At 39.8% G+C, this 24,751-nt stretch overlaps 1 protein-coding gene across 1 annotated transcript in view; it reads right to left on the bottom strand.

Annotated features, from left to right (window-relative positions):
- The window catches only part of prim2 (DNA primase subunit 2), a 438,807-nt gene that overhangs the window by 44,137 nt on the left and 369,919 nt on the right, over positions 1-24,751 (bottom strand). Inside the window, exon 13 of the mRNA XM_039738199.1 lies at positions 547-615. Coding sequence (XP_039594133.1) covers positions 547-615 — 69 coding nt within the window. The remainder of the gene's footprint in view (positions 1-546; positions 616-24,751) is intronic.

Raw genomic sequence — 24,751 nt, 5'->3', positions numbered from 1 at the left:
GGCTCTTGACTGCTCTGCTTTTCTTTACAAATACCTGGACATTGGTGACGAGGGGGGGATTGGGTGGGCGTTTTAGATAAAATATGCCATACACTGCAGCGAATGAGGCGATATAGGATTTTGGGCCGTCTGTAAAACCACTGTTTTGAATCATCATTTTTTTCCCCTTGAATAGAAACCTGATCAGACATAAAATTATGTTGCTTACGGAGCTGACAAAGGATTGTATATTTGAAATGTCCATTAAAGCTGATCACCAGTTATAAGGATTTTTCACCCCACTTAACTTGAAGCAAAAAAAGTCACATATGGTGAAGCCCAGCAAGGATTTAAATAACTAAACAGCTTTTCTAAACTATGAAAAAAACTTACTTAGTGCGTGAAGAGTAAGTACAGCAGTCATTATTCTTTTGAAAGATTTAAGTAGTGCATGGGAAATATGATACACTAACCACACTATGATGAGAAAGCCATTATTAGAGATGCAGTAAATTTTTAGTCATGCTGCAATAATTTAAATAAAACAGAAAATAAATATATTCTTACCCCATGTGTCAATTCAAAGAACTTCTGACAAGCAAGCTGGTAATGCATTCCCTTGACCAAGTCCAGGATCTAAAAAGACAAAAAAAGACAACAAAGGCATTCAGTAAAAAAATTCTATTATTTTATGATTTGTTTTCATAACCATTAAACTGTTTGATCACTTTATAAAACTTAAAAGAATTCATCATTGAATGGGAAATATGAAACAAATGTAAAACTTTCTAAGATAAGAGTCTAAGTGGTGAGGCGTATGGCCGGGATTCCTCCACGCTGGAAGGACCGAGGAAGAGAGCGTATCCAGAGCATTATGTCCCCCGGAGTGCTAGGTGGCAACGATGCCTCGGACTCCCGCAGGGGCTGCACAGGAGCTGGAATTTGGTGTAACCCTGTTGGGTTCTGTGGGCAGTGCCCGGGGGTGCTGCAGCACTGTCACCACACCCAGAAGTGCTACCAGATGTAGGTCAACGAGCTCCTGGAGCCCCTCCGGGTGTCTTATAAAAGGAGCCAGCAGCCACTACTCCGGGAGCCAGAGTCGGGTAGAACAGGATGAAGCTTGCCAGGAGGAGTGGAGGCGAAACCGAGAAAGAAAGAGAAAGAAAAGAAACTGTCTGGTCCTTGTGTTGGAACTGTGCTGTACATGTGGAAACGGGGAAAGGCGTTTCCCCACATGATAATAAATAAATAAAAATGTATGCCCTGAACTTGTGCCCTGCGTCTGCCTGTGTCGCGTTTGGGCGGCAGGAGTGCCCCCTGCAGGTCACAGTGATCAAAGGCGATTTCAATGGTTAGCAAATTCCTTAGAAAGCAATAAAAAAACCTACCCTGGACCTGAGTCTAAGAGGTTTATGAGACGAAGGTGCCATCATATAAACTACAGCTAGACGAAGAAGCTCCAACAGCAAAACCAAAAGAACAACAAATAGCTCCTCCTTTGCAAATCCTGAATGAATTATTAATCATACAATTCTGTCAAAGTGGTCAAACATTCCGTGGTTACAAGAATTTGACAATTGTCCCATAGAGCACATCACTGTCACTGTCCTCCAAGCACAAAGTGAAGAATAAATCAAATAAACAGAAAGCCAAAATGTCCTAAGTGTCGCTTTCTTATCACTCACATCACTGCACTCTCAAAGCACGCAGAAATCTATTTCTGAACTAACTCCACAATGAGATTAAAGTGACAATAATTAAAGCCTTTGACGGTATGTTTGTTTTAGTGTTATTATTATTATTTTAAATAGTAAGCACAACTCTCTCAACCACATGCTGAAATTCTCTTGCCTTGAACACAAAGTACTTCCAGACATGACTTCTGCTGTTTTGTTTTTTTCTCCCTAACGTGTTGACGCGGTGCTGTGTCATCACCCCCGCTAGCCAGTTTCAGATGTACACTTTACTGACGTCTTTCTCGATTATCAATCCTTTTGACGAAATTCATCTATTTGCAGTCAAGCATGAGAGCAGTATCGATCTTCACTCGGTACTACTGATACTGTAAAACAAAAAAAAAGCTAGAACCAAAATGTTTTTGTAGTTTTGGTATCAACTTGGTACCAAAATATCAGTTCTTGTGACATCCTTGGTAGTCTTCAAAGAAGGCTGATCTCTCGAGGATGAAGTCAAGCGTTCTAATGACAGGATTATTATGTTAAAGCACTTGAGGAAAAGGAAGCTACCATTGAACAGAAGTTCTAAAGGAGCAGCACATCCGGTTTGAGATGACAGTGGGAACAACACAACACTGAAACACTGTTACAGTTGTACCAGTGGCTCGGGTTATGCTTACCGTGGCGGCTGGGAATCCTGCCCAGCCAGGACTCCTGGAAGGACTGGGAGAGAGACAATAACTCTCCTGGACCACGAGAGGGCAGCCACCCTGGTCTGCATCGGGGCCACAGGATCACAGCTTAGAAGCTCAACCCTGTTGGAGCCCGTGGCCACCGCTACGGGGCACCCGGAGGATTATTGAGCCCTGGACTGCAGCACTTCCGGTTCTGGCGTGCTTCTGGGTGCTCATGTGGCACTTCCGCCACACTAGGGAGTGCCGCCGAAAGATCATTGCAAAGCACCTGCAGCACATCCGGGGCGTTATAAAAGGGGCTGCCTCACTCCATTAGTCGAGCCAGAGTCGGGAGGAAGAAGACAGAGCTTGTGAGAGGAGGAGTGAGGGTGACAGAGAAGAAGAAGAAAGAGAAAGAAATGAACTGAGTGTTTGTCTAGAACGGCATTGTGAGGTGCTGTATATACTGCAAAAATATTAAATGTGTGTGTTTCATGGACATCTGCCGTTTGTCTGTCTGTGTTCGGGGCTGAACTTCCACATTACGTATTGTATCAACAGTCAGTGACACAAATTACAAATAGTATTTCCGGTTAAATGGAAAACTGCAATTAGGGGAGCAATCTGAGGTCCCGATGCAAGATTTTCCTTTTCGAATTAAAAGAGAAATATTCAATCATCCCAGGATCACATACTGTACTGTTCTCTATTCATTTCTTGTTATCCCACAGACATTACAAACTGCTCTGGTCATACTGCACCATATTTCTTTTAAGACTGCCAACAGCACAAACCAAAATGAATGACAACTTTTCAGACTTCACTATCTCACAGTGCACTCAATAAGATACAGACATAACGCAACTTGATTAGGGCCGGCGCTTGAATGCTTCAATTGAAATTATCTGGACATTTATACTCCCCTGAGTCCATATGCTGAATTCTCATCTTATTGAGGCAGCCTGATGTAGTCTGGTATTCCAGTGTAGCACAAGGCCTTTCACAGTTTGTAGATTAACAAACACAATGTTGGCATGCCAAAGCCATTAGGTTGAACAGTGTATGGCACTCTTCATTTGTTTGTTAAGACAATATGGCCTATTTACTGTATGTGTTCTGATAAAACCAGAGCACCTCAAGCATGCATTCTCCAACGGACATACTGTATGTTGACTTAAGTAATCAGATGTTACCCTAGACATTCTGAAATTGTTAAACCACAAAACAGGTCCTGGCTCCTCTTTTGTATAAACACCTTTCTACATACAGTAGTGGCCAAAAGTTTCGGCAGTGACACAACATTTGCTGCTTCAGTTTTTGTGCTGGCAATTCATATTGTTTTTGTATTATTGTGCAGAGTGATCAGATGCATATTAATTCATTGCAAAGAGTTTTATTAGCATAAAAATTTAACTTTATCACAAAAACCCTTATTTTTGGCCCTGGCACAAAATGATCAACTAAAAGTGTTCAGCAAGTGCTAGAACCATCTCCTCCTGCAGAGTCCACTACAGAATGGTGTTGCCACCAGTACAGGGCTTGCTCAGTACTGGCGGCAGGTGGCTGTGAGTGAGGAGAAGACTTCTGGACAATGGCCTTGTGTTAAGAAGGGCAGCAAAGAAGCCATTTCTTTCCAGGAAAAACATCAAGGACGAACTGAAATTCTGCTGGAAGTACAAGGATTGGACAGCAAGAGACTGGTGCAAAGGTATTTTTTCAGGTGAATCTTTCTTCCAATTTGGGACATCTGGAAAATTGATTGTCCGGAGAAGTAAAAGGTGTTCGCTACCATGAGTCCCGTGTCACTGTGCCAACAGTGATGCATCCTGAGACCATCCATGCGAGGGGATGCTTCTCATCCAAGGGAGTAGGCCCACAATCCGACCATAAATAAAGAATGGCATTAAAACGTCCTCCAAGAGCAACTTCTCTGAACAATCCAGGCGCAATTTGATGATGATCTGTGTATTTTCCAGCATGATGGAGCACCATGTCACAACAAAAGTGATAATGAGGTGACTCGGAGAGTTTGGACCCATGGCCAGTGTAGATGCCACACGGGCTGGACCGGCATGCCGACCAGGAGAGGGAACAGACCTGGAAGTAAGGACCGGAAAGGGTGGACAGACAGCCCATTAAAAAGAGAAGTTGCTGGAGGTTTTTTTATTCGCCCAACACACAAGCTGGCAGCAGCCCTGGAGGTCGGTGCACAGTAAGAAGCTAGAAGGGCATGCCGGGATATGTAGTCTGGCAGAGAAGCCCTGCTGGGGTCACTGGGTGCCACGAGAGGGTGCTGTAGGGAGACAAGCTCCCTATTATGGACTTCCATGAGACCCGGAAGTTCTGTCATCGGGCAGTCACCCTGGCACTGGAAGTACTCCTGGGTCTGTGATAAAAGAGACTGCAATCCCTTATTCAAGCGAGTTGGAGCTGGGAGGTAGTGGAGCAACACTTGAGTGGAGGAGGGCAGTGCGGTAGGGAGAAACAGAGAGATATCGTGAGAAAGTCCAGAATTTGCTTGTGCTTATGTCACATTTGGAGGGAGTTAGAATAAAAACCTTTGATTATTTGAACCCGGGACTGTACAAGTGTGTTTGTATTAGAGTTTGGGGCTCACTGACGCCCTGGGTTTATCACACCAGGAAACTCTCCCATTGAGAACCTTTAGTCAATTCTCAAAAAGTGGGTGGGCAAGCAGAAGCTGACAAATTGTGATCAAGTCCAAGCATTAAAAAGGCAAGAATGGATCAACATCAGTCAGGACTTGGGCCAAGAAGCCGATATCCAGCATGCCAGAGCAAACTGTATAAGTTATGAAGAAGAGCCAACACTGTCAATATTGACTCTTTACAGAAATTTGACGCCTTTGCCAATAAAAGCCTTTGACACTTATGAAATCTTTATAATTGTTCTTCAGCATACCATAGAAACATGCTAAAAACAACCTGAAAATGCTGGAGCAGCAAAGTTTGCAAAACACAATATTTGTGTCACTGCCAACACCTTTGGCCACAACTGCATAAATGTGACACTGATAAATCCATTAAAAGCAACAGCTACATTTTTTTTGTAACTTCTCCTGCTTTCCATGATGAGGTGAGGAATTCATAGACAACCTCCAATGAAAAAAGCTAAATGTGCTAATGGAGTTCATCAAGGTCTGTTATCTCATAGCTGCCCAATAAATTTGTTTTCATGAATTTTGCACAAGCAGGCATATTTAGGATAGACACCTGCATGCACAATATGAACAGTTAAGTGAGAATTAAGTCACTTTTAGCTGTTAACATAGCCTATGTGATGTCACTCATGAAAATCATTGCACATGTCAAATTTAGCAACTGCATACCAGCCTACCCATACAGTTGTGCTCATTCCTTTTTGTGAGAGCCACTAATGTAGCAAATTCTGCCACGGCTTTGGCCTTATAGAAATCTGGAACAAACTACTGAGTCGTGTAGGTGAAACTGAAACTGTAAGGATAGAATATGCGAACATAAATGACCCTGGACGGTTTCCATAGGAGGGATAATTAAGTGACGGTGACAACTCAATGCAGTCAGATAGAGTGACTATAAAGTGACTAAAGATCGGCAGACAGACAGATTGCACTTTAATTGTCCCAAGGGGGAACTTTAGCAAAATGAAATTTAGTTACTGAACAGATGCCCACATTATGTATGGTGTATACTTATTACATAAACCTCAATAACTTTGGAAAAGTGTCTGGATGAGATATTGGAACTGATGGAGTGACTGATCGACCGTTTGTCAAACTTATGATGTTCTGAAAAAACAAATAGGGATATTAATCACGACAAATTCATCAGAGACCAATAAATAAACATTCTCACATCACAAATGTTGACAACAGTTTGTCTCTGAAAGTCACCTAGTTGTTACTTTAATTATACATGAAGAATCCAAGGAAAAATGGTAACTTCTAGAATTCTGTTTATACGCTTCTTTAGTTATTCAGAATACAAATGCATATCCTCAAGTCTCTGTGTGGTAAAAATGCTACACTAACCCTCTTAATTTTTAGTTCATCTCTCTGGAAACATGGATTACAAAGACCTTGGTGTGCTATCTGTTTTTGAGTATCTCTAACCTTTCCTTTATACAGTAATTAACGTTTCTTTTCTGTATGGAGCTCTTTGCACTCGCCTGCCTGCATTAAGCTGCACTTTCCAAGCATTTTCCCCAATTCTGAAGGCTGCTCAGGTGTTTTTGAATAGTTTGTTATCTCCTTGATTAACACTATTATTCATTATTTTACCACCGCCTGTTAATCAATTTCAATCTTGCTGGATTCACAATTAGTCATTTTTTTCTCTTCTTCCCTTGGCATCGATGTTGCCACTTATCCTGCTTATAAATGGGTGCATTAACGTAAACAATGGACTTCTTTTTAGAGGTTTTATACTCAAGTTAAACTGTTGTCGTTGATCTGCGAAGTGATCTGTTCTGGAATGTGGCTAACCTAGGATGGATTAAAATCTATTCTTTAAAAATTAAACACCCTGTATGCCTCTAAATGGTGGAAGGCGGAATGGTGGCTCTGAGGCTAGGGATCTGCACTGCCAATCAGAAGGTTGCCGGTTCAAATCCCGTAAATGCCAAATGGGACTCTGTTGGGCCCTTGTGCAAGGCCCTTAACCTGCAATTGCTGAGCGCTTTGAGTAGTGAGAAAAGCGCTACATGAATGCAAAGAATTATTATTATTATTAAGATCACATTCCACTAAAGGATGATTCCTGTAGGGATATGTTCTGGCTCTCCTAGGACCCTAAATTGGATTAAGCAGGTCGAGAACTTTGTCAGATTTAAGTAAATATCGCACACGTTTTCCCCATTTATATTTCAACATTATTTTATGTTTATGTTCTATGTGTTTTGGCCATACTATTAAGTCAAGTGGCTTTATTTTCATACCATCCATACACTAAATTGCAGCATACACTGGAATGAAAAAATATCCCACTGGAACACAGTGCAACATACACATAAACACAGGACAAGTATACAAGACAAGTAAAGCACTATACTAAAATAAAAATAAATGAAAAATGAATGAATACATAGTATTAAATTGAAATAATAATAAGGAATTCATTACATTTTGTAAGCCAGCGGCCCATCCATGCCGGGATGCCCAAAAGGTGGAAGAATGGGGGAAGGCAGCCTCTTTAGGGCACTGCATCCCTGTTTCCTGCAGAGGCATTAGCTCTCTTGGAAATGTGTTCTTTTAATATTGTGGCTTATTAAATAATTAAACAATATCATAATATACCGGAAAAGGCGATATCCCTCCCATAGTGATTACGGCGGTACAAGAATCACATGAGACAAAATATCTTTTAGCTTACATTTACTGACGTTTTACGCAGTTACAGACGGGGAGGCATATGGACAGACTTTTTCCAGGTGGGAATCTGGATCAACACAGTCAGCCATTTTCTCCGTCCCTACACTGGGAGGGTTTCCAACACACCTCGTGTACCACAATATTAAAAGAACACATTTCCAAGAGAGCTAATGCCTCTGCAGGAAACAATCCCCCAGAACACTAGATGGCAGCTTCCCTGGAGTGCAACGGTGCCCGGGATTCCCACAGGGTACCATGGGACATGGAGTTCTGTATCTCAGCCCTGTTGGGTGCCACCAGGGGGTGCTGTGGAAGAACCATGGGGCGTAAGGTTTCCACCTGACCTGGAAGTGCTGGCTGACTGTGTGGCTAGAAGAGCAGAAGCACGTCTGGGTTGGACAATATAAAAGGACCAGACTGACCTCACAGGGACGAGCCAGAGTCGGGTACATGGTGGACAAAGCTTGCTGGGTGGAGCACAGGAGGAAGAAAGAGAGACAGAGAGAGAGAATAACCGAGTGCTGTATTGTTTATTTACATGTGGCAGTGGTGGAGGAAAGCCTTGTGAAGAGTTTGACAAACAATAAACAAGTTCTTGGTGCTTTTAACTTGTGTCCTCGGTGTCTGTGTGTTGGGTTTGAGGAGTGACAGTGGCCTCTAGTGTCCACAATTTATATAGCACTTTTCTCACTACTCAAAGTGCTTTAGCGAGTGGGGAGGCACATCATTCACCACTAATGTGAAGCATCCACCTGGGTGATACAACTGCAGCCATTTTGCTCCAGCATGCTCACCACACATTAGCTATTAGGTGGTGGAAGGGTGACAGAGATTAAGAGACAATTAGATATGTGGGATGATTAGGAGGCCAGAGTGACTAGATTGTAGATAGTAATAAATAAATAATTATATGTATACACTATAATTGTAATTATTGAACTTGTATTATTGTAATTATTGACATACTGTATGTCCCTAGTATATTAAACTACTGGTACTAGACCAGAAAACCCAAATGAGAAGATGAAATAATGAACTCTACATACTGGCCCAATTGCCGCCCAGGATACAAAGGGCTGTGCAGGCTTTCCAGTCTTGTGTTCTCCGCGAAAAGTAGGCCAAGGCTGCAGAATGTGGAGCTGGAGATCATAGGCAGGAAGAGAAGGACAAGAGTAGGGCAGTGGAATATGAGATCCTTGAATGAAGAAAGTAAACGGAGGATCCTGTCTGATGTGGCAGGACATGTATGGCTCATGTAAGACTCAAGGATAGCAAGAAGAGCGGAAAGATTGATTTAAGTAGGAAGGAGAAGACCAAGAAAGAGGTGGAAAGACTGGGTGATAGAGGAAGTAAGAGACAGAGGGACAAGAGGAAGAAACCTGCAGGAAGTGGCACAGGACAGAGAGAAGTTTAGGAAGCTTTGTAACAGGCCAAGCATTGAAGACCACAGAAGTGTGGCTAACTAACTAACTTGAATAGTGCAGTGGGGTCTTAAGCAAAGGAGGGTGTAATAAATTTAAGTTGCATTATTATATGTCATTAATATAAATTAGAGAGGTATGAACCTTGAATACCTCACTGTAGGCCGGAGGAACATCTGCTCACATTGAATTAACTCTAGGCAGGCAGTGTGGTGTAGTGGTCAAGGATTTGGACTTCAGACCCCGAGGTTATGGGTTCAAATCCAACTACTGACACTGTGTGACCCTGAGCAAGTCAAATGACCTGCCCGTGCTCCAACTGGAAAACCAAAAGAAATGGAACCAATTGTATCATAAATGTTTTAAGTCACCTTGGATAAGTAATGTATTCAAGATGTTTGCCCAAGCTAGAAATATTTTTCTTCTGTGTACTTTTTGGTTTCCTGCCCTTTGTTCACTTAATCTATTACTTTAAAATATGATTTTTAATACAGGGTTGTATTTAGTAGTTTGAAATCAAATGCTTCTTGCATTTGACCAGACTATGAGTGGAACACGCACACAATCTTGTCATGCATCTTAAGGAGTATTAAAATGAGATGGTACCATAACTTTAACATTTGATCGTTCTTAATTTAGGTTTGGAATTCCCGTCTGTGCTCATTAAAGCTTCTTGTGGATGATGTATTGACAGATGTACACATTTATTATAGTTTTGTCATTAATGCTGCGTTAGAACGTATTGTTTCACTTCTCGCCTGTCTATTGAATTTCATGGCTTCCTGGCAGTTATTAAATCCTGCATTAAAAGATCAAGGTCCTGAGCCACTGATCGATAAATGTAAAACACTGTCAAGTGTCTGTAAGCCTGATCTGTGCTCTAGTTTCTCGATGCACTGAAGGATCAGGAATTGAAATAAGAAACTGTCATGCTTTGGGTCATGGGGGTGCTACTGAACTCCAAAGGCTATGTAAAAGCCTGCCTCAGTTTATGGAATCCACAAAACATGTTCTAAGCTTTTCTTTTCATCTGAACGTTTTCATTTCCCACAAGGTGGAAGCAAAAGGATATGGGCCAAGTGTGGAGGTGAGGATTTTATTTTATGGCAATGCCCAAGGGGACACCTTGGTTTATTGTGCAGCAAATAAATGCCTCACCAGCAGATTTTTATAATCATCTGAAATAGAGACATGCAAAGCCATAGAGCTCGACAACCTCCTCTCCTGAAACCTTTCCAACCAATTTATTTCAATTATATGATTTTTCTATATATTATGTTGTGCTGTTAGCTTCTTGTTTCCAGTTTTAATGAGCTGCTATTCTTAAAGCACAATGTTAAAATACAGGCAAGTTTCATTGAAATGGCTTGCAATTTTAGTACATCTTCAGTAATTCCAGTACCTTTAGTCTGGAAAGCAGCAACATTATCTGTTAGTATAGTAATTTCTCTACAAGCTAATTGCTTCACATAATGCTCTTGAGAGGTAAAAAATGAGAAGGCTGCAATTGATATAGGACCCTGCCTATAATGCAATTAGCAATATTTTTGAGACAGTTTAATGAAGAGTTCCCAGAATGGAAGAATCACCTTGCCTTTATTTCACTAAACTGGCTGTGAAAGAATTTTAAACTTGCGAAAACTAGAATCTAGCCGGCCATTTTCTAAACCCGTATTTTCCGTTAAGGAGCTGATGGGAACCAATTCTGACAGCAAGATAGGAACCACTGAGGTCATTAGCCAACACACTAATATACTGATGTATTACAATCTTGTTCAGTACGGTTGACCCTCATTATACTGTACCTTACAGTACAAGGAAAACCATAATTTGTTTTTTCTAATTGATACAGAAGCAGGCAGCACCTCAGGGAACTGTCCCATCTCCCTTCCTGTGTTACTCTCTACACAACAGACTTCCAGCACAATACCAGTGCTTGCCATCTACCCAGATTTTCACATGACTCCTCCATCACAGGCTTCATTAATAATGGAGAAGAGTCAGAGTACAGGAAGGCTGTGGAAGACCTTGTCTTGTGGTGCAGGGAGAACCACCTGAAACTCAACAGCAGCAAGTTTAAAGAGGTAATGGTGGACTTCCGACATGCCAGGAGCCTCTGAGACCAGACACCACCCAGGGGGAGGATGAGTGGTGCCGAGCTACAAGTACCTGGGTAGGGGTCACATTAAACAGCAAACTGGATTGGTCTGACAACACAGCAGTGCTGGACAAGGACGGCCAGAGCAGACTGGATTTGCTAAGGAGACTCGGGACTTTTGATGTATGTAGCAGGTTGCTGGAAATGTTGTATCAGTACACAGTAGCCAGTGTGCTGTTCTACACCATAGTCTCCTGAGGGAAACAACTTGAGCTCAAAAGATGCATAATACCTGAATAAACTGAATAAACCCTGGGCACACTGGAAGCTGTTATGAAAAATGGATGATGGCAAAATTGGATACCATCATGAAAAATCCCCTCCGTGAGGTGCTCTCTTGGAGGACTTCTAGCCACTGGCTCATTCCAACATGGTTTACTAAGTAGCGCCTCTGGGGGGGGTCTTGTCTGCCCATTGCTATCAGGAAATTCAGTGGATCCTCCTGATGTACTCTTTAAGCTCATTTTGAAATTTCTGCACAATTTAATATTTTTTATATCGATTATGTTTCTGCTGCTGTATGCTTCTGTACTTCCCCTTGGAATTAATAAAAGTGATCTAATTCAATCTAAAGTACATGCTGTTGTGGCAGAAGGCCAGGGATCTTGCCCCACCGGGACACCTGGAGCCCGGAAGGACTGGGAGAGGGGCAATACACCCCCCCCCGGACGTAAGAGGGCAGCCCCCCTGGATTCCATCAAGATCATGGAGCTGGGAAGCTCAGCCCCATGGGGGTCTGTGGTCCGTGTCTGAAGAGAAGTAAAAAGGATTGAGCTTTGTGGTTTGTGCACGGTATTGTGTGTGTGCAGTATTTCTATTAAACATTGCGTGTTCTGGGACATTTGGAGTCTGTATCCGTCTGTTGCCGGGCTGATATTTTACACTGTGTAATTCTACCAGGCACAAATTACAAATACTAAAACGGAGAGTAATTACAAATAAAAATAAATATCAAAGGTATTTATTAAATTAAAATTGCATGAATACATATCAAGCATAAACATTTATCAGAAACAGCATGTAATAGTACATGTGTTCTGACCATTTCTCAAACAGCAAAGTGATTAAGTGGGTGGGTAACATGGACTGATAGCACATTGCCACACGCACCTAGATTGGGATCAGAATGCAAGTGATCAAGACTAATATAAAATCTGAGTGGCATTGATCTGAACTGAGCAGTGACATCCTTATGTGTTCCTTATGTGATAGCCAATGTGCTGTGCTGGGTCAGTAACATCACTTCAAGTGAGGCCCATTGAATCAACAAGACGTTTGTCAAGAAACACTAACCCTATCCCTACCCCTAACCCTTTACCTACAGCAACACAACTTTATAATACTGCACTGTGACTGCTCTTACATCTTCAGCCAAGTCAGAGGTTTTCTTCTTTTTTGTAATTCTTATGTGTATCTGAAGAGATATTGATGATGATGCTGTTATATTTCTTGAGATTTTGTAAAATGTTACATTTTTATGTATGTGATAATCATGATCCTATAAACCTCTAGAGAAAAGGGCATCACCCATGATGTAACCCATTAAACAGGGAGACAAAATAACGTAAAAGACATTATGAAATGCTTCTTATTTCCTGACAAAGGATGGGAATGAAGTGAATATGAATATTTTTCGTGATGCAAAAGAAAACCCCCAAGCATAGGAACGTATGAAGTCCACACAGGCAGTGGCCAGGCTGGGGATCAAAGCACAGTGCCTAAGGCTTGAAGGAAGCCACACAGAAGTATTTATCTTTTATAATTATAATTTACTCACCCATGGGCACCGGATTAAATACAGAAAAAATAAAACGTACTACAAAAATTCAGTCTAGTGAAAATGATATGCCATCAGACGGTGCATTGTGGGGCATAGCAGGTACTGTGCTATCTCACTGTATTTATTCAATTATTGGCAGCTGTGCCTTCTATGTAAAGCTTACATGTTTTGCCCATTTTCATTTCTTCTGGGGATTCACACTACTCCAGCACAGGCCAATCTGTGACTTTAAACTGGTCGGTCGGTCGCTCTCTATCGTGAACTGCCATCCCTATACCCACTGCTGCTTGGACAGGTTTCACATGACTCTGTACTGAGGAAAATGAGTTCAGAAAATGGATAGTAACATGGGGTGCACCATAAACAGTTAGTTAAATTCACAGTGTAATTGTGCTAGTAGAAGATTTACACACAGAGAGGTAGAAGACAGTTTTTTATTCCTTTTATTTTGGGGAAATGTGTTCTAAAAAGAACTGTGACAAAGACATTGTAGTGAACTATTTTATTTTTTCTACTTCCATGTCCTCAGCCAATATTCACCAGAAAACATGCAGTGCCTCTGGGCATCAATTACTTTGATTTGATCTCATCCTAAAATGCATGAATTTACACAATAATTTGAATGTTTGAATAACACAATTTATTTTGTATCAACTGAACTCAATTTTAATATCATTTATGATGGGGCACTGACCACAAGTCTGAAAATTGAATAAAAAAAGTAATTCAAATTATCCTTAGCAGATTAAAATTAACTTCCAACAAGAAGCCAGCGCACCCGTACCTTCCAGATAAACTGCTACTAAGTGGGACAGACAGAATCGTCACAATATACATACTAGAAACATTAGATTCATACAGCAAATATGCAGCTAGTTACTTGCAACATAACAGCCTCAATGTCACCTAATAAAATTGTGTTTATTTTTTTAAATATTAAAGGGATACATCTTAACACCTGACCATCCCCGATGATATTATATAGTCTTAAAAGTGATTTCTTCATTACTTATGTATGTATTCATGTGTATGCTTAGGAGATAACATACCAGTAAATGGGACCTATGGACTATCCCAGAAGTATCTTTGACACAATCCTGAACGAAAAAAAAGAAATACCTGCAGATGGTGAGGATCCTTCAACTCAATCCCATCATTACCAGAAAAGGGAATGCAGGCTTGCTGGAATACAACATATTATAGTCTATGCAAGATGGTCTCCCCCTAAATCATTAATGATTTTTTTAGTATCTTCCTAGAACAAATTGTTACACACGTGTGCATGGGAGTCAGTTGATGGGCCTAAATAACTGTAATTCTACGTTGAACTAGGGGGTGGCGATGAACATTAACACTTTTTCTCTTTCCTCCTCTGCAGACCCTCCAAAGAAAATTCTGTCTGACCTCAACTTCTGGTTCCAATCCTGACCTCACATTTGGTTTCTGTCCTGACATCACTTCCGTTTCCAGACCTCCAAACACACCCCTTCCTGTCAACCTGCTATAAAGCCGCCATGTTGCCTCATATACCTCAGTTCCGTTTTGGACTTGGTGTGTTAAAACTACTCTGTTTTCTATTTTTCCATATTTTTCAAGTATACATCTGTTTTTTTTTTATACATTTATCTTGGCTTTTGTGATTCTATTCACATAAAAAATATATATAATCTTCATTTGGATCTTGATCTTTGTTTGTCCCTGAATGAATTAGAAGAAGAAGCACTAGATGGCAGTAGAGAGACAGCTAAAACATAGGCATTGCATTAAGAATCTCCTCCAGGCTTATACTACTGAAGACTGTAGTACGCCAGTCACACCTCAAAACACAGACATTCAAACTAAACAAATTGTTGTGCTTTAAATTAACTAAAGAGATCTTCATTTAGATCTTGATCTTTGTTTGTCTGTGAATTCCACGTATGTGTAGACCACCTTCCAGTTTAGTACGTTGTTGCTACTCACGGATGTCAACAATGTGCCGGAATAACGAAAGGGGTGGTGGACAATGTTATGCTGGTTAGCTCCTGAGGCCTGGTTAGAGAATGAGATTGCCGAAGATAAAAGGTACGTGCCTACGTAACATATGAATGAAAGAAAGACAGTGGGTAAAATGAATGACAACGTAACAGCACGTTCCAGAAATTATTATTGTTACATTGTAGTCGGCGAGTGCTGCGTGTCTCACAGTTGTACCATGGCTTGCTCACATGTCAGTGAAGTGATCCCTATTTATGCTTTAAAGAGCCTGGATACCTATGTGTCCCCCTTTTATAACCATTGCTCCGTGTATATTGCCTTACTCTCTGGATTGCCACAAAGCAACCTGCGAGATTGGAGAAAGGTTGAGAAGACATCTTGAGAGGAAACGATAAGCGTCGTGAAAACGAGACGGACTGTGAACGGACAGAAGCAGAAATGCTCTTACACCACCACATAATTACGATTCGGACAGTGATTCTGAGTAGGCCGTTCCTATCGAATCAATGTCCAAGGGTTTTCTTTTGTAATTTTGTTTCCCTTATAAAAAAATCATAATGCTGTGCGACGAAGGGCCCAGTTCACGACTGGAAGCTGCGTTTAAACAGGGAGCCTTTCACAGACAACTTTAACACGCGCAACGTAGTTGGGCGCACATGGCTAGTAAATAATACTGATTCAGTTTCAGAATCTGTCATTAAACTCTTAAAATTAGAAGTGGTTGACTTATCCCAACCATGCTAATATGATACAAGTGCATAGTATCCACAGCTTTCTCATTAGACAGACAGACAGACAGACAGACAGACAGATAGACAGATAGACAGATAGATAGATAGATAGATAGATAGATAGATAGATAGATAGATAGATAGACAGCGTAGTTGGCAGGATTAGGTATTAGGGGTTATTAGACCTTTACAGAAGCTCGAGAGAAATAAATCTACGAATAATGTGTAAATAATAAAACAAACAGCCCCCTAAAACACAAGTAAGAATGTCTGCCTTGGATATTGGAGAAATGCTGCAATCAATAACAGGGCTGCCCAGCTAAAATCGACAAGAAAACAAGTCAGTATAAAGATAAAAGTTGAAGGGATGTTTCTTTTAACTTTTGGGATGTAGAGAAGTGTTCACCCTTCCACTTTACTATAATTGCAGTTTGGCTAGATAAATGATACCTTCTGATCTATAGTATGTGGTTGTTTGTTTAACCTCCCTAGCATTAGGCCTGAGTGTCACTCGGGCTGTAAAAACGGTGCTAAAAGCGCTAGTCCTGAGCGTCACTAGGGTAATTGTACAGATGCATGTCATGTAAGAGTTAGACCCAAGGGTTACTCAGGTCGTAAAAGTGCCAATAGCATGAGTGCCAAGTGTTGCTCGGGAAATGATATAGGCGTGTCTTGCGTAAGCGACAAGCCCGAGTGCAACCCGGGCAACGAGGCAGACACATCTTGTCCTAGCCTCATAATGGTGCTCAGCAGCCTAGGTGTTGCACGCTCTTTACAGTGATGATGAAAGGAATCTGTCTTCAGGCAATGAAATTGAAATGGACAGTGAACCCAAAAGTGATTCTGACGAATCTGAAAGTGATGCTCATGTCAATCACACACATGCTGTGTACTGTACAAAAGCTGATCAGTCGAAAGAAAATCCGCAAGGAACCACGTTACTATTGTCCTGACGGTGATGTTGGATTGTGTATTTCACTGTGCTTCAAGATATACTAAGCAAACATCACATTTTGACAGTACAAAATGAGTCAAAATTATGTTAACATTTGAATGGTGGAAACAATTTATTCACAAAGCATACTTCATATGTGCAAGATGATTTACAGGAACGTCTCCACCTGTTCGCTATCATGTTCAACACAGGGAACATATGTGGCACATAAATTGTCCACAAAAATAGTATATAAGTATATACATAGCAGTACCATTAGCGTTAATATAATTTTGACTCACGCTGTATATACTGTACTAGCATTACTGCTATTATTATTATTTGTACCATTATTATATGTTCTATACTTCTGCCTTTGTATGTTTAGTGTTTTTCATGTTTTACAGTAGAAATATGTAATTTTTCAAGCAAAACATTTAAGGAGGTTAAATCGAGACAAATAAGTTTCATAGCTTATACTTGACCAAAGCTCACATGCACACTCTATATATGGAGTCAATAACTCTCTAAACAAATATCTATGTTAGAACACCTCACCACGTTGCCTTTAATTTAACGGCAAGTGACACTTATTAGGAGTGTCATCACCTTTGACAGATGAAGCCTTATTTTTGCCACATTTTGTTAGTATGACTATACTGTACTTAGTGTTGGAAAAACTCTTTTAACTGTTATGTATGGTCACAGTTCCTCTCAAAAATAGAAATGAAAAGAATGATTCTCTTCTCAGCAGATGGCCATTAATTTGCAAATCGTAGTAAAAAGCTTTTTTTCAGGGAACAGGGGGAAGTGAAGGATGACATAAGTTAACTGCCTAACTTGGGTAGACCCCAATATATAAAAAGAAAAATTCTCTACTGCTCCATCCTTATTTTTCACAGAGAAGCAGATATTCACAAGGGTTCCATTCCTGTACCAGAGGCATCTGATCACACTCAATACAACCCTCCTTATTGCCCCACGCTACTACAAATGCCATGTGCATATATGAAGCTGGTGTTGTGGTCTATGGCACTGATCTTTAAAAGAAGCGGGATCCTGGTTTAGTTTCTTAACCCTCCTACGCCTCACGATTTGACCTTGAGTCAGTTAATTTCCAGCCTACACCGCTGAAACAAATGTTTTTCATTATGCAAACTATAAAGATAATAAACTAAATAAAAATATTGTGGGGTTTCATGTTTTGCAGGTTTAGTCTGATATTCATATTTATACATATACATGCACAATACATAAAAAAATGTCTATTTGTGTTTATATAGTCAAGCTGCCAGAATACTGTACAGCAGGTATTATTTGAGAGATTTTAAACAGTGAATTTTATGGCCCAATTAAAAAGAGAACACAGAATTAAATTAGCACCCTGAGGTTTATAATTCTTCAAGAACATTAATGCCCAATCTTTAAGCATTCTAATTTCATTAGTAAAATAATTAAACCCGGATTTGTGCAAAGAGTGCCTTTAAATGTGACAGTTTTGATAAACTGCTGGCAACCCAAGGGGAAAGGCTTTAGAAAAGCAATAAAGGAGAAAAAAAAAAAAAGAAAAACTGAATACCACATTTAATGTAAAAAAAAAAATAAAATTATGTATCTATCAAAAAACCTGAAAATATTGTGCAACACTTTGCTATAGAACAAACTCATTTAGCATTTAAAAGAATTTTATCAGTAGAAAATGACAAATCATAAGTAACTACAGATGCAATATACAAATATTAAATAGGTGCAAATAAATTTTTCTTCCTCCTAAATTTTGACTTTAACCAAAGAGGCTTTTTTATATATTTAGCATACTCGCCTTATGTTTTAATTCAACCTCAACTTACTACAGTGCCCTCCATACTGTGTGGGACGAAGACACATTTATCCTTGATGTGCCCCTCTACTCCACATTTTAAAAATACTAAACTGAACAATTCAGACGTGTTTAAAGTGCATATTGCAGACTTTCACTGAAGGGGATTTGCATACATTTCCGTCACACCTTTTAGAAGTGGCAACACTTTTTCTACACGATCCCCCCTATTTCAGGGCACCCTAATGTCAGAGACATAGCAATGGCAGATACTGAATATTTAAGCTGTCATATTTAGCACTTTAACGCATAGCCCTCGGTTGGAGGGCACTGTATTTGACAGACACCATAATATCATTTTACAGTCACCCATGATGAGTTTTCAGTGTATGCGTACTTAACCCTAAAAGATTTTCGTGCTTTTGGTACTGAAACTGGTTTCACTATTCCTAACCTCCTAAAAAGGGTATAAAGAAAATGACAAAATATTGCCATGCATTCAGCCCATAAAAACACAAGGTCAGGTATATATGCAGATGAGAAGCAAGCTCTCAAATAAAAAAAAAAACAGAAACTTTTGTAATGAATTCCTTTTTTATTTGAGCATGTCTGGATATAGTAATCATCATGGAATGAAACTTGAAATGCTATTCATTATGACAAATGTTAGGAAATAACATAAGTGAAAGACAAAATGAATTACAGTGACTGACCATTACGGATAGAAGGCGAATGTGGCACTCTGATAGTAAATTATTGTGTCAGTGAAATCGTGAATAATTATAATTGGAAGGTAATGGAGCTGTGAGGTTGATTTACAGCAAGGATAATACTTAGTAAACGTTTATTTATTCTGCGCATAACGGGTTACACACCACAGGGTACGTCATCCATATCTAGAGAACTGTTTGTTTTCCTTGCTTGCAATTTATACTTTTATGGTTTGGAAGATCATTTATGTAACTGTTAGTTAGTTACAGTGGATTGGACACACAACTGCAGAAACTCAGGACAGACTTCATCAAACAAGGATACGCTCCCAAATCAACAGACCTACAACTCAGGAGAACTACGGTTATACCCAGAGAAAACCTTCTGGAATACAAAGGTGCAGAAACCAAGAACCGGGTCCCACTAGTTGTAACCTATCATCCACATCTGGAAACACTTCTCAAAATTATGAAAGAGCTTAACCCATGGTACAGAAAGACAATAAACTGAAGGATATATTCCCAGAACCTCCCCTCCTTGAATACAGACAACCACCAAAACTCAAACAACTGATTGTCTCTATGTGTGGCGCGGCAGCAAGTGGCACATCTCCCTGCCTACAGAACAGGTGTGGCACCTGTGCATGTATCTACACCACAGATCAGGTAGTTATACCGCATTGCCAGCAGGATCATAAAATAAAGGGTCCGTTCACATGCAAATCTGCTAATGTGGTCTACCTAATCATGTGCATAAGGTGCCTCAACACTGGAGTGTATGTTGGGGAAACTGGTCAGACACTGCGCCAGAGAATAAACTCACATAGATTTCATATCAATCAGAACAGTATTGATCTTCCGGTGGCAGCACACTTTAACAGTAATGGCCACAGCATAAAGGATCTAAGGGTCACTGTGCTTATGGGTAATTTCAAGACCCAACAGGAGCGGAGAGAATGGGAATACGAACTTGTACTTAAATTCAGCACTCTACAAAATGGCCTGAATAGTTTTACGACCAGATTTGTGGACTAACAGACTGATTGACCAGCTGACCACATCAGAGGCCTATCTTATAGACAATACACTTAAAAAAAAAAAAAAACCTTACAGGACTTTCTCTAGTGATGGTTATCTTATCTCTACATTTTATTATTTCATTGTTCTCTTCTTACAGGGTTAATTCATCTCAGGTGTATTAATTTTGCTAACATTTGAACAAAAGGTTGTTCAGATGAAAGAAAAAATCACTTTGCTGTCCCAATATAAGCTAGATTACTTTTCAGTTTCTTTGTTACACCTTGGCTGATGAAGGGGCCTTAGCTGCCTCGAAAGCTTGCATTTGTAATCTGTTTAGTTAGCCAATAAAAGGTGTCATTTCACCCTACTTTCGCCTGATTTAGTGGTTGGAAAGACTTCATAAAGCAGGAATGATTTGCTGATACAGAGATTTACACGGGCACAGCAGGACTTCCCCATAGACAACTGCACAAACAGCTTGTTACAGTGAGTTCCTACCTATTCACACATTCTGGTAGTGTTTCATTAACCTGTACCGGGGGGCTTGTAAGTACTGTAGTGATTATCGGAAGTGGATAAAAAGAAAATATACAAAACATAACTTGTAATGGCTATCAAAGTAAACTAATTCGTAGTTGACATCATACAGAATGCTTCTCTGTTCTAAGAAAGACAAGATGGCAGATTTGCCTATACTTTATAATGGGACATTTTGAACTTTCCTTAATTAGTCACACATGCAATGTTATTTTTTTTTTTTTCAATAATTATCATGTACGTGTTTCACTTTGTTGCAGGCAGTGTAACGTAGTCAGACTTTAAAACACAAGGTCCAATTGCTACTTCTGACTCACTGTATGACCCTGAGCAAACCACTTAACCTGTCTATGCACTAAACAACTGTACTATGTCCAGATCTAATAAGCCTCCATAGATAAAAGTGTCAGCCAAACAGAAAACATACTTGCCATTATTATTCTATAATATGAGAGCAAAAAAATAAATAAATAAAATTATCATAATGGAATTAATTGATTTTAGCAGTGTGGTGTACTAACTAAAGTTCTGAAATGTACAACCAAAAAACATTCAACTCATTTCTGACCAATGGCTCTTATCTTAATTGTGACTAAATCATTTAACTTGCTATTACTCACAATATAGAAACTCAGAAACCATTTATATTGATTCTGTTCTTTTAATATGTCATAGGAATGACATTAAAAAATTATATTGAAGTCCATTATTGTTTTAGAAAATCAACTGAGAAACTGCCACAGTGGTTATTGATAAAATATAACTCAGGAAATTATATTTAAAATATTTTGGAATCTACACAACAATCCAGTTTTTTTTTTTTTAGTCCTGGCCCTCTGAAGTTGTATTTTATCTCTCTATATACAGTATATAAAATCCAACTTCTGTCTGTCTGTCCGCTTTTCACGAGTGAACTGCTTAATGGATTTAGATCAGGTTTTTTTTTTCTATAATTTGCTTGAACACTCCAGTTGATTTTGTGACTTCTCTCATTGTATTGTAGTTTGCTTGCGGTACAGTTTTATTTGCGTGAATCTGAGAGACACACAGTGAGCCGAGGAGAGGGGGACAGGGCCCTCCTCACTCACGCTCCAGCCTAGTGGCGTACCTTACCTCCACTTAGCTAGCGAATGAGAGAACTACTTAACGGATTTACATCGGGTTTTTTCTGTAATTTGCTTGAACATTCTTCTCTCATCGTGCTAAGAGTCATAGTTCACTTGCAGGAGCGATATATTTACACTAATCCGAGACATAGGCTGTGGGCTGAGGGCAGGGGGAAGCGCGACATCAGGAGTGGGGAGCCGAGCAGGGCCTTCCTCACTATCCTGTTTCATTTCTACGCAGGAGGAGCCGTGGGGGATGGCTAGTTTTTTATATATATATGGATCAACACATTGCCAGGAATTGTGTACAACAGCAACAGAAAGTTGTATGCCACTGCTACTTTGTTCCAGAATAAATAAAAGGTTAACCCAGGCCACCAAGTCACGACGTTTCTCAGTTTCATCTTGGCATTACAGATGACTTGTGTGTTAAAGGTATGTAACTGATGTCGGCTAACAAAATCAGATTCGCTTTCACTAGATGCTCTTATTGCAATATGAGTGCAGTCAATTGTCCTGATTACGTTAGGGAAAACTGAACATTGTGACAGTTTGCCTTTTAATGGTGGCCTGTACAGTCACACCATAATGAAACTGAATTTAGATCCTTCTCAGTTGGTTTATGGCTTCTTCTATTTCTTAAATTGGTTTGAATCCTACCTGGCAGGTAGAAAATTCTTTGTTAGTTGTGGTAATTATAATTCAAAGACACATGATAGTCTATATGGTGGTCCACAAGGCTCTATCATGGGTCCACTGCTCTTTCCGATTTACATGCTTCCATTAGGTCAGATTATCTCGGGGCATAACGTGAGCTACCACAGCTATATTTATCAATAGCACCCAATGACTCTGTTGATTCACTAACACAATGTCTTACTTGTGTTTCTGAAATGGATGAGTAGTAATTTTCTCAAGCTAAATAAGGAGAAAACAGAAATTTTAGTGATTGGCAATAATGGATATAATGAGGTTATTAGAAATAACCTTGATGCTTTAGGATTAAAAGTCAAGACGGAGGTAAAGAATTTAGGGGTAACTATTGACTCTGACCTGAATTTTCAATCACATATTAATCACATTACTAGGACAGCATTTTTTCACTTACAAAACATAGCAAAAGTTAGACCTCTTATAACATTGCAAGATGCTGAAAAATTAGTTCACACTTTTGTTTTCAGTCAACTAGATTACTGTAATGCACTCCTCTCAGGACTATCACAAAAAGACATCAATCGATTACAACGAGTGCAGAATGGAGCTGCTAGAATCTTAACTCAGAAAAGGAAATCCGAGCACATCACCCCAGTTTTGATGGCACTACACTGGTTACCTGTGCCATTTAGAATTGACTTTAAAATACTGCTTATGGTTTACAAAGCCTTAAATAATCTCGCTCCATCTAATATTTTGGAATGTCTTACACCATACACTCCAAATCGTAACCTTAGATCTTCAAATAAGTTTCTGCTTAGAATTCCAAGAGCTAAACTTAAAGGAAGTGGTGAGGCGGCCTACTGTTGTTAAGCACCTAAAATCTGGAATAGCCTGCCAATAGAAATTCGCAAGGCTACTACAGTGGAGCACTTTAAAAAAACTGCTAAAAACACATTATGTTAACATGGCTTTCTCAGAGCTTCATTTTAGATTAATCCTGATGTTCTGTATATTCAATTAATTATCATTATTATTCATGGTGGCTCCAAAACCCATACTAACCCCTACTCGCTCTTCTGTTCTTTTCCCGGTTTTCCGTGGTGGCGATCTGCACCACCACCACCTAATCAAAGCACCGTGATGTCCCTACATTGATGGATTAAAGGCCAGAAGTCCACATGACCACCATCATCAAGTTCTTCCATGAGAACCCCGAATACCATGAGGACTGATTGAGGTCATTGATGTTAGGGAGAATGCCTAGAGGGGGCTGGGTGGTCTCGTGGCCTCTGAACCCCTGCACATTACATTTTTTTTTCTCCAGCCATCTGGAGTTTTTTTTGTTTTTTTCTGTCCTCTCTGGCCATCGGACCTTACTTTTATTCTATGTTAATTAGTGTTCCCTAATTTTAATTATTTTTTTTGTTTTTTTTTCTCTTTCTTTATCATGTAAAGCACTTTGAGCTCCATTATTTGTATGAAAATGTGCTATAGAAATAAATGTTGTTGTTGTTGTAGAACTCTGGGAATTATGGAGATGAAGATTGGCTGAGATATTCTTGACCTGTCAACCAGTTTCCTGTGGTAGGTGCCTGTTGCCAGAAAGCGAATCGTTGTTAAAGATCTGATAGAAAGAGGTATAGTCTGATGTTCTAATGCTTGGGCCAACTCAGCACACAGTTCCAAGAAGATGGCTCTTGAAAGTCTAAATCTGCTCATAAGCCAATCATCATAATAGAAAAAAATCCTCTTTGAAAGCTTATTCCCTCCATATATGAACATTTGCATAGTAGTACCAGACAAGCTATACTGTGTCAAACTATTAGGCTATGAATAGGCTACAGGGCATGATATTTATAGCTTTCTGTATGCATAGTGAATCAAACCTGTGCTTTTACTTTATGCAATTATTGACAACAAGTGGTTGAACTGGTGACAAGTAGCCGATATTAAATGGCAAAAGACCAAACAAGTTTTTCAGTGCAAATATGCAGTACTGATCCACTTTAAAGGCAACTAAACTAGAGTCTATACGGTACATCTCAGTCATCACTTTTGAGGTTTAATGTTTGTCATGTCAACGCACATGATAATAACTGCTTGCCAATATGAATTATTGCATGCATGAGTTGTCATTTAATTGGTTTGGCTGCATTTCCCTACCGTATCAAGGGTGTCTTCAATTCCCACTTTCTCCAACATGT

Source organism: Polypterus senegalus, chromosome 16, assembly GCF_016835505.1.
Source record: "Polypterus senegalus isolate Bchr_013 chromosome 16, ASM1683550v1, whole genome shotgun sequence".
NCBI classification, from domain to species: Eukaryota; Metazoa; Chordata; class Cladistia; order Polypteriformes; family Polypteridae; genus Polypterus; species Polypterus senegalus.
The sequence above is the reverse complement of the archived record's forward strand: the minus strand, read 5'-3'. Positions and strand labels throughout refer to the sequence as shown.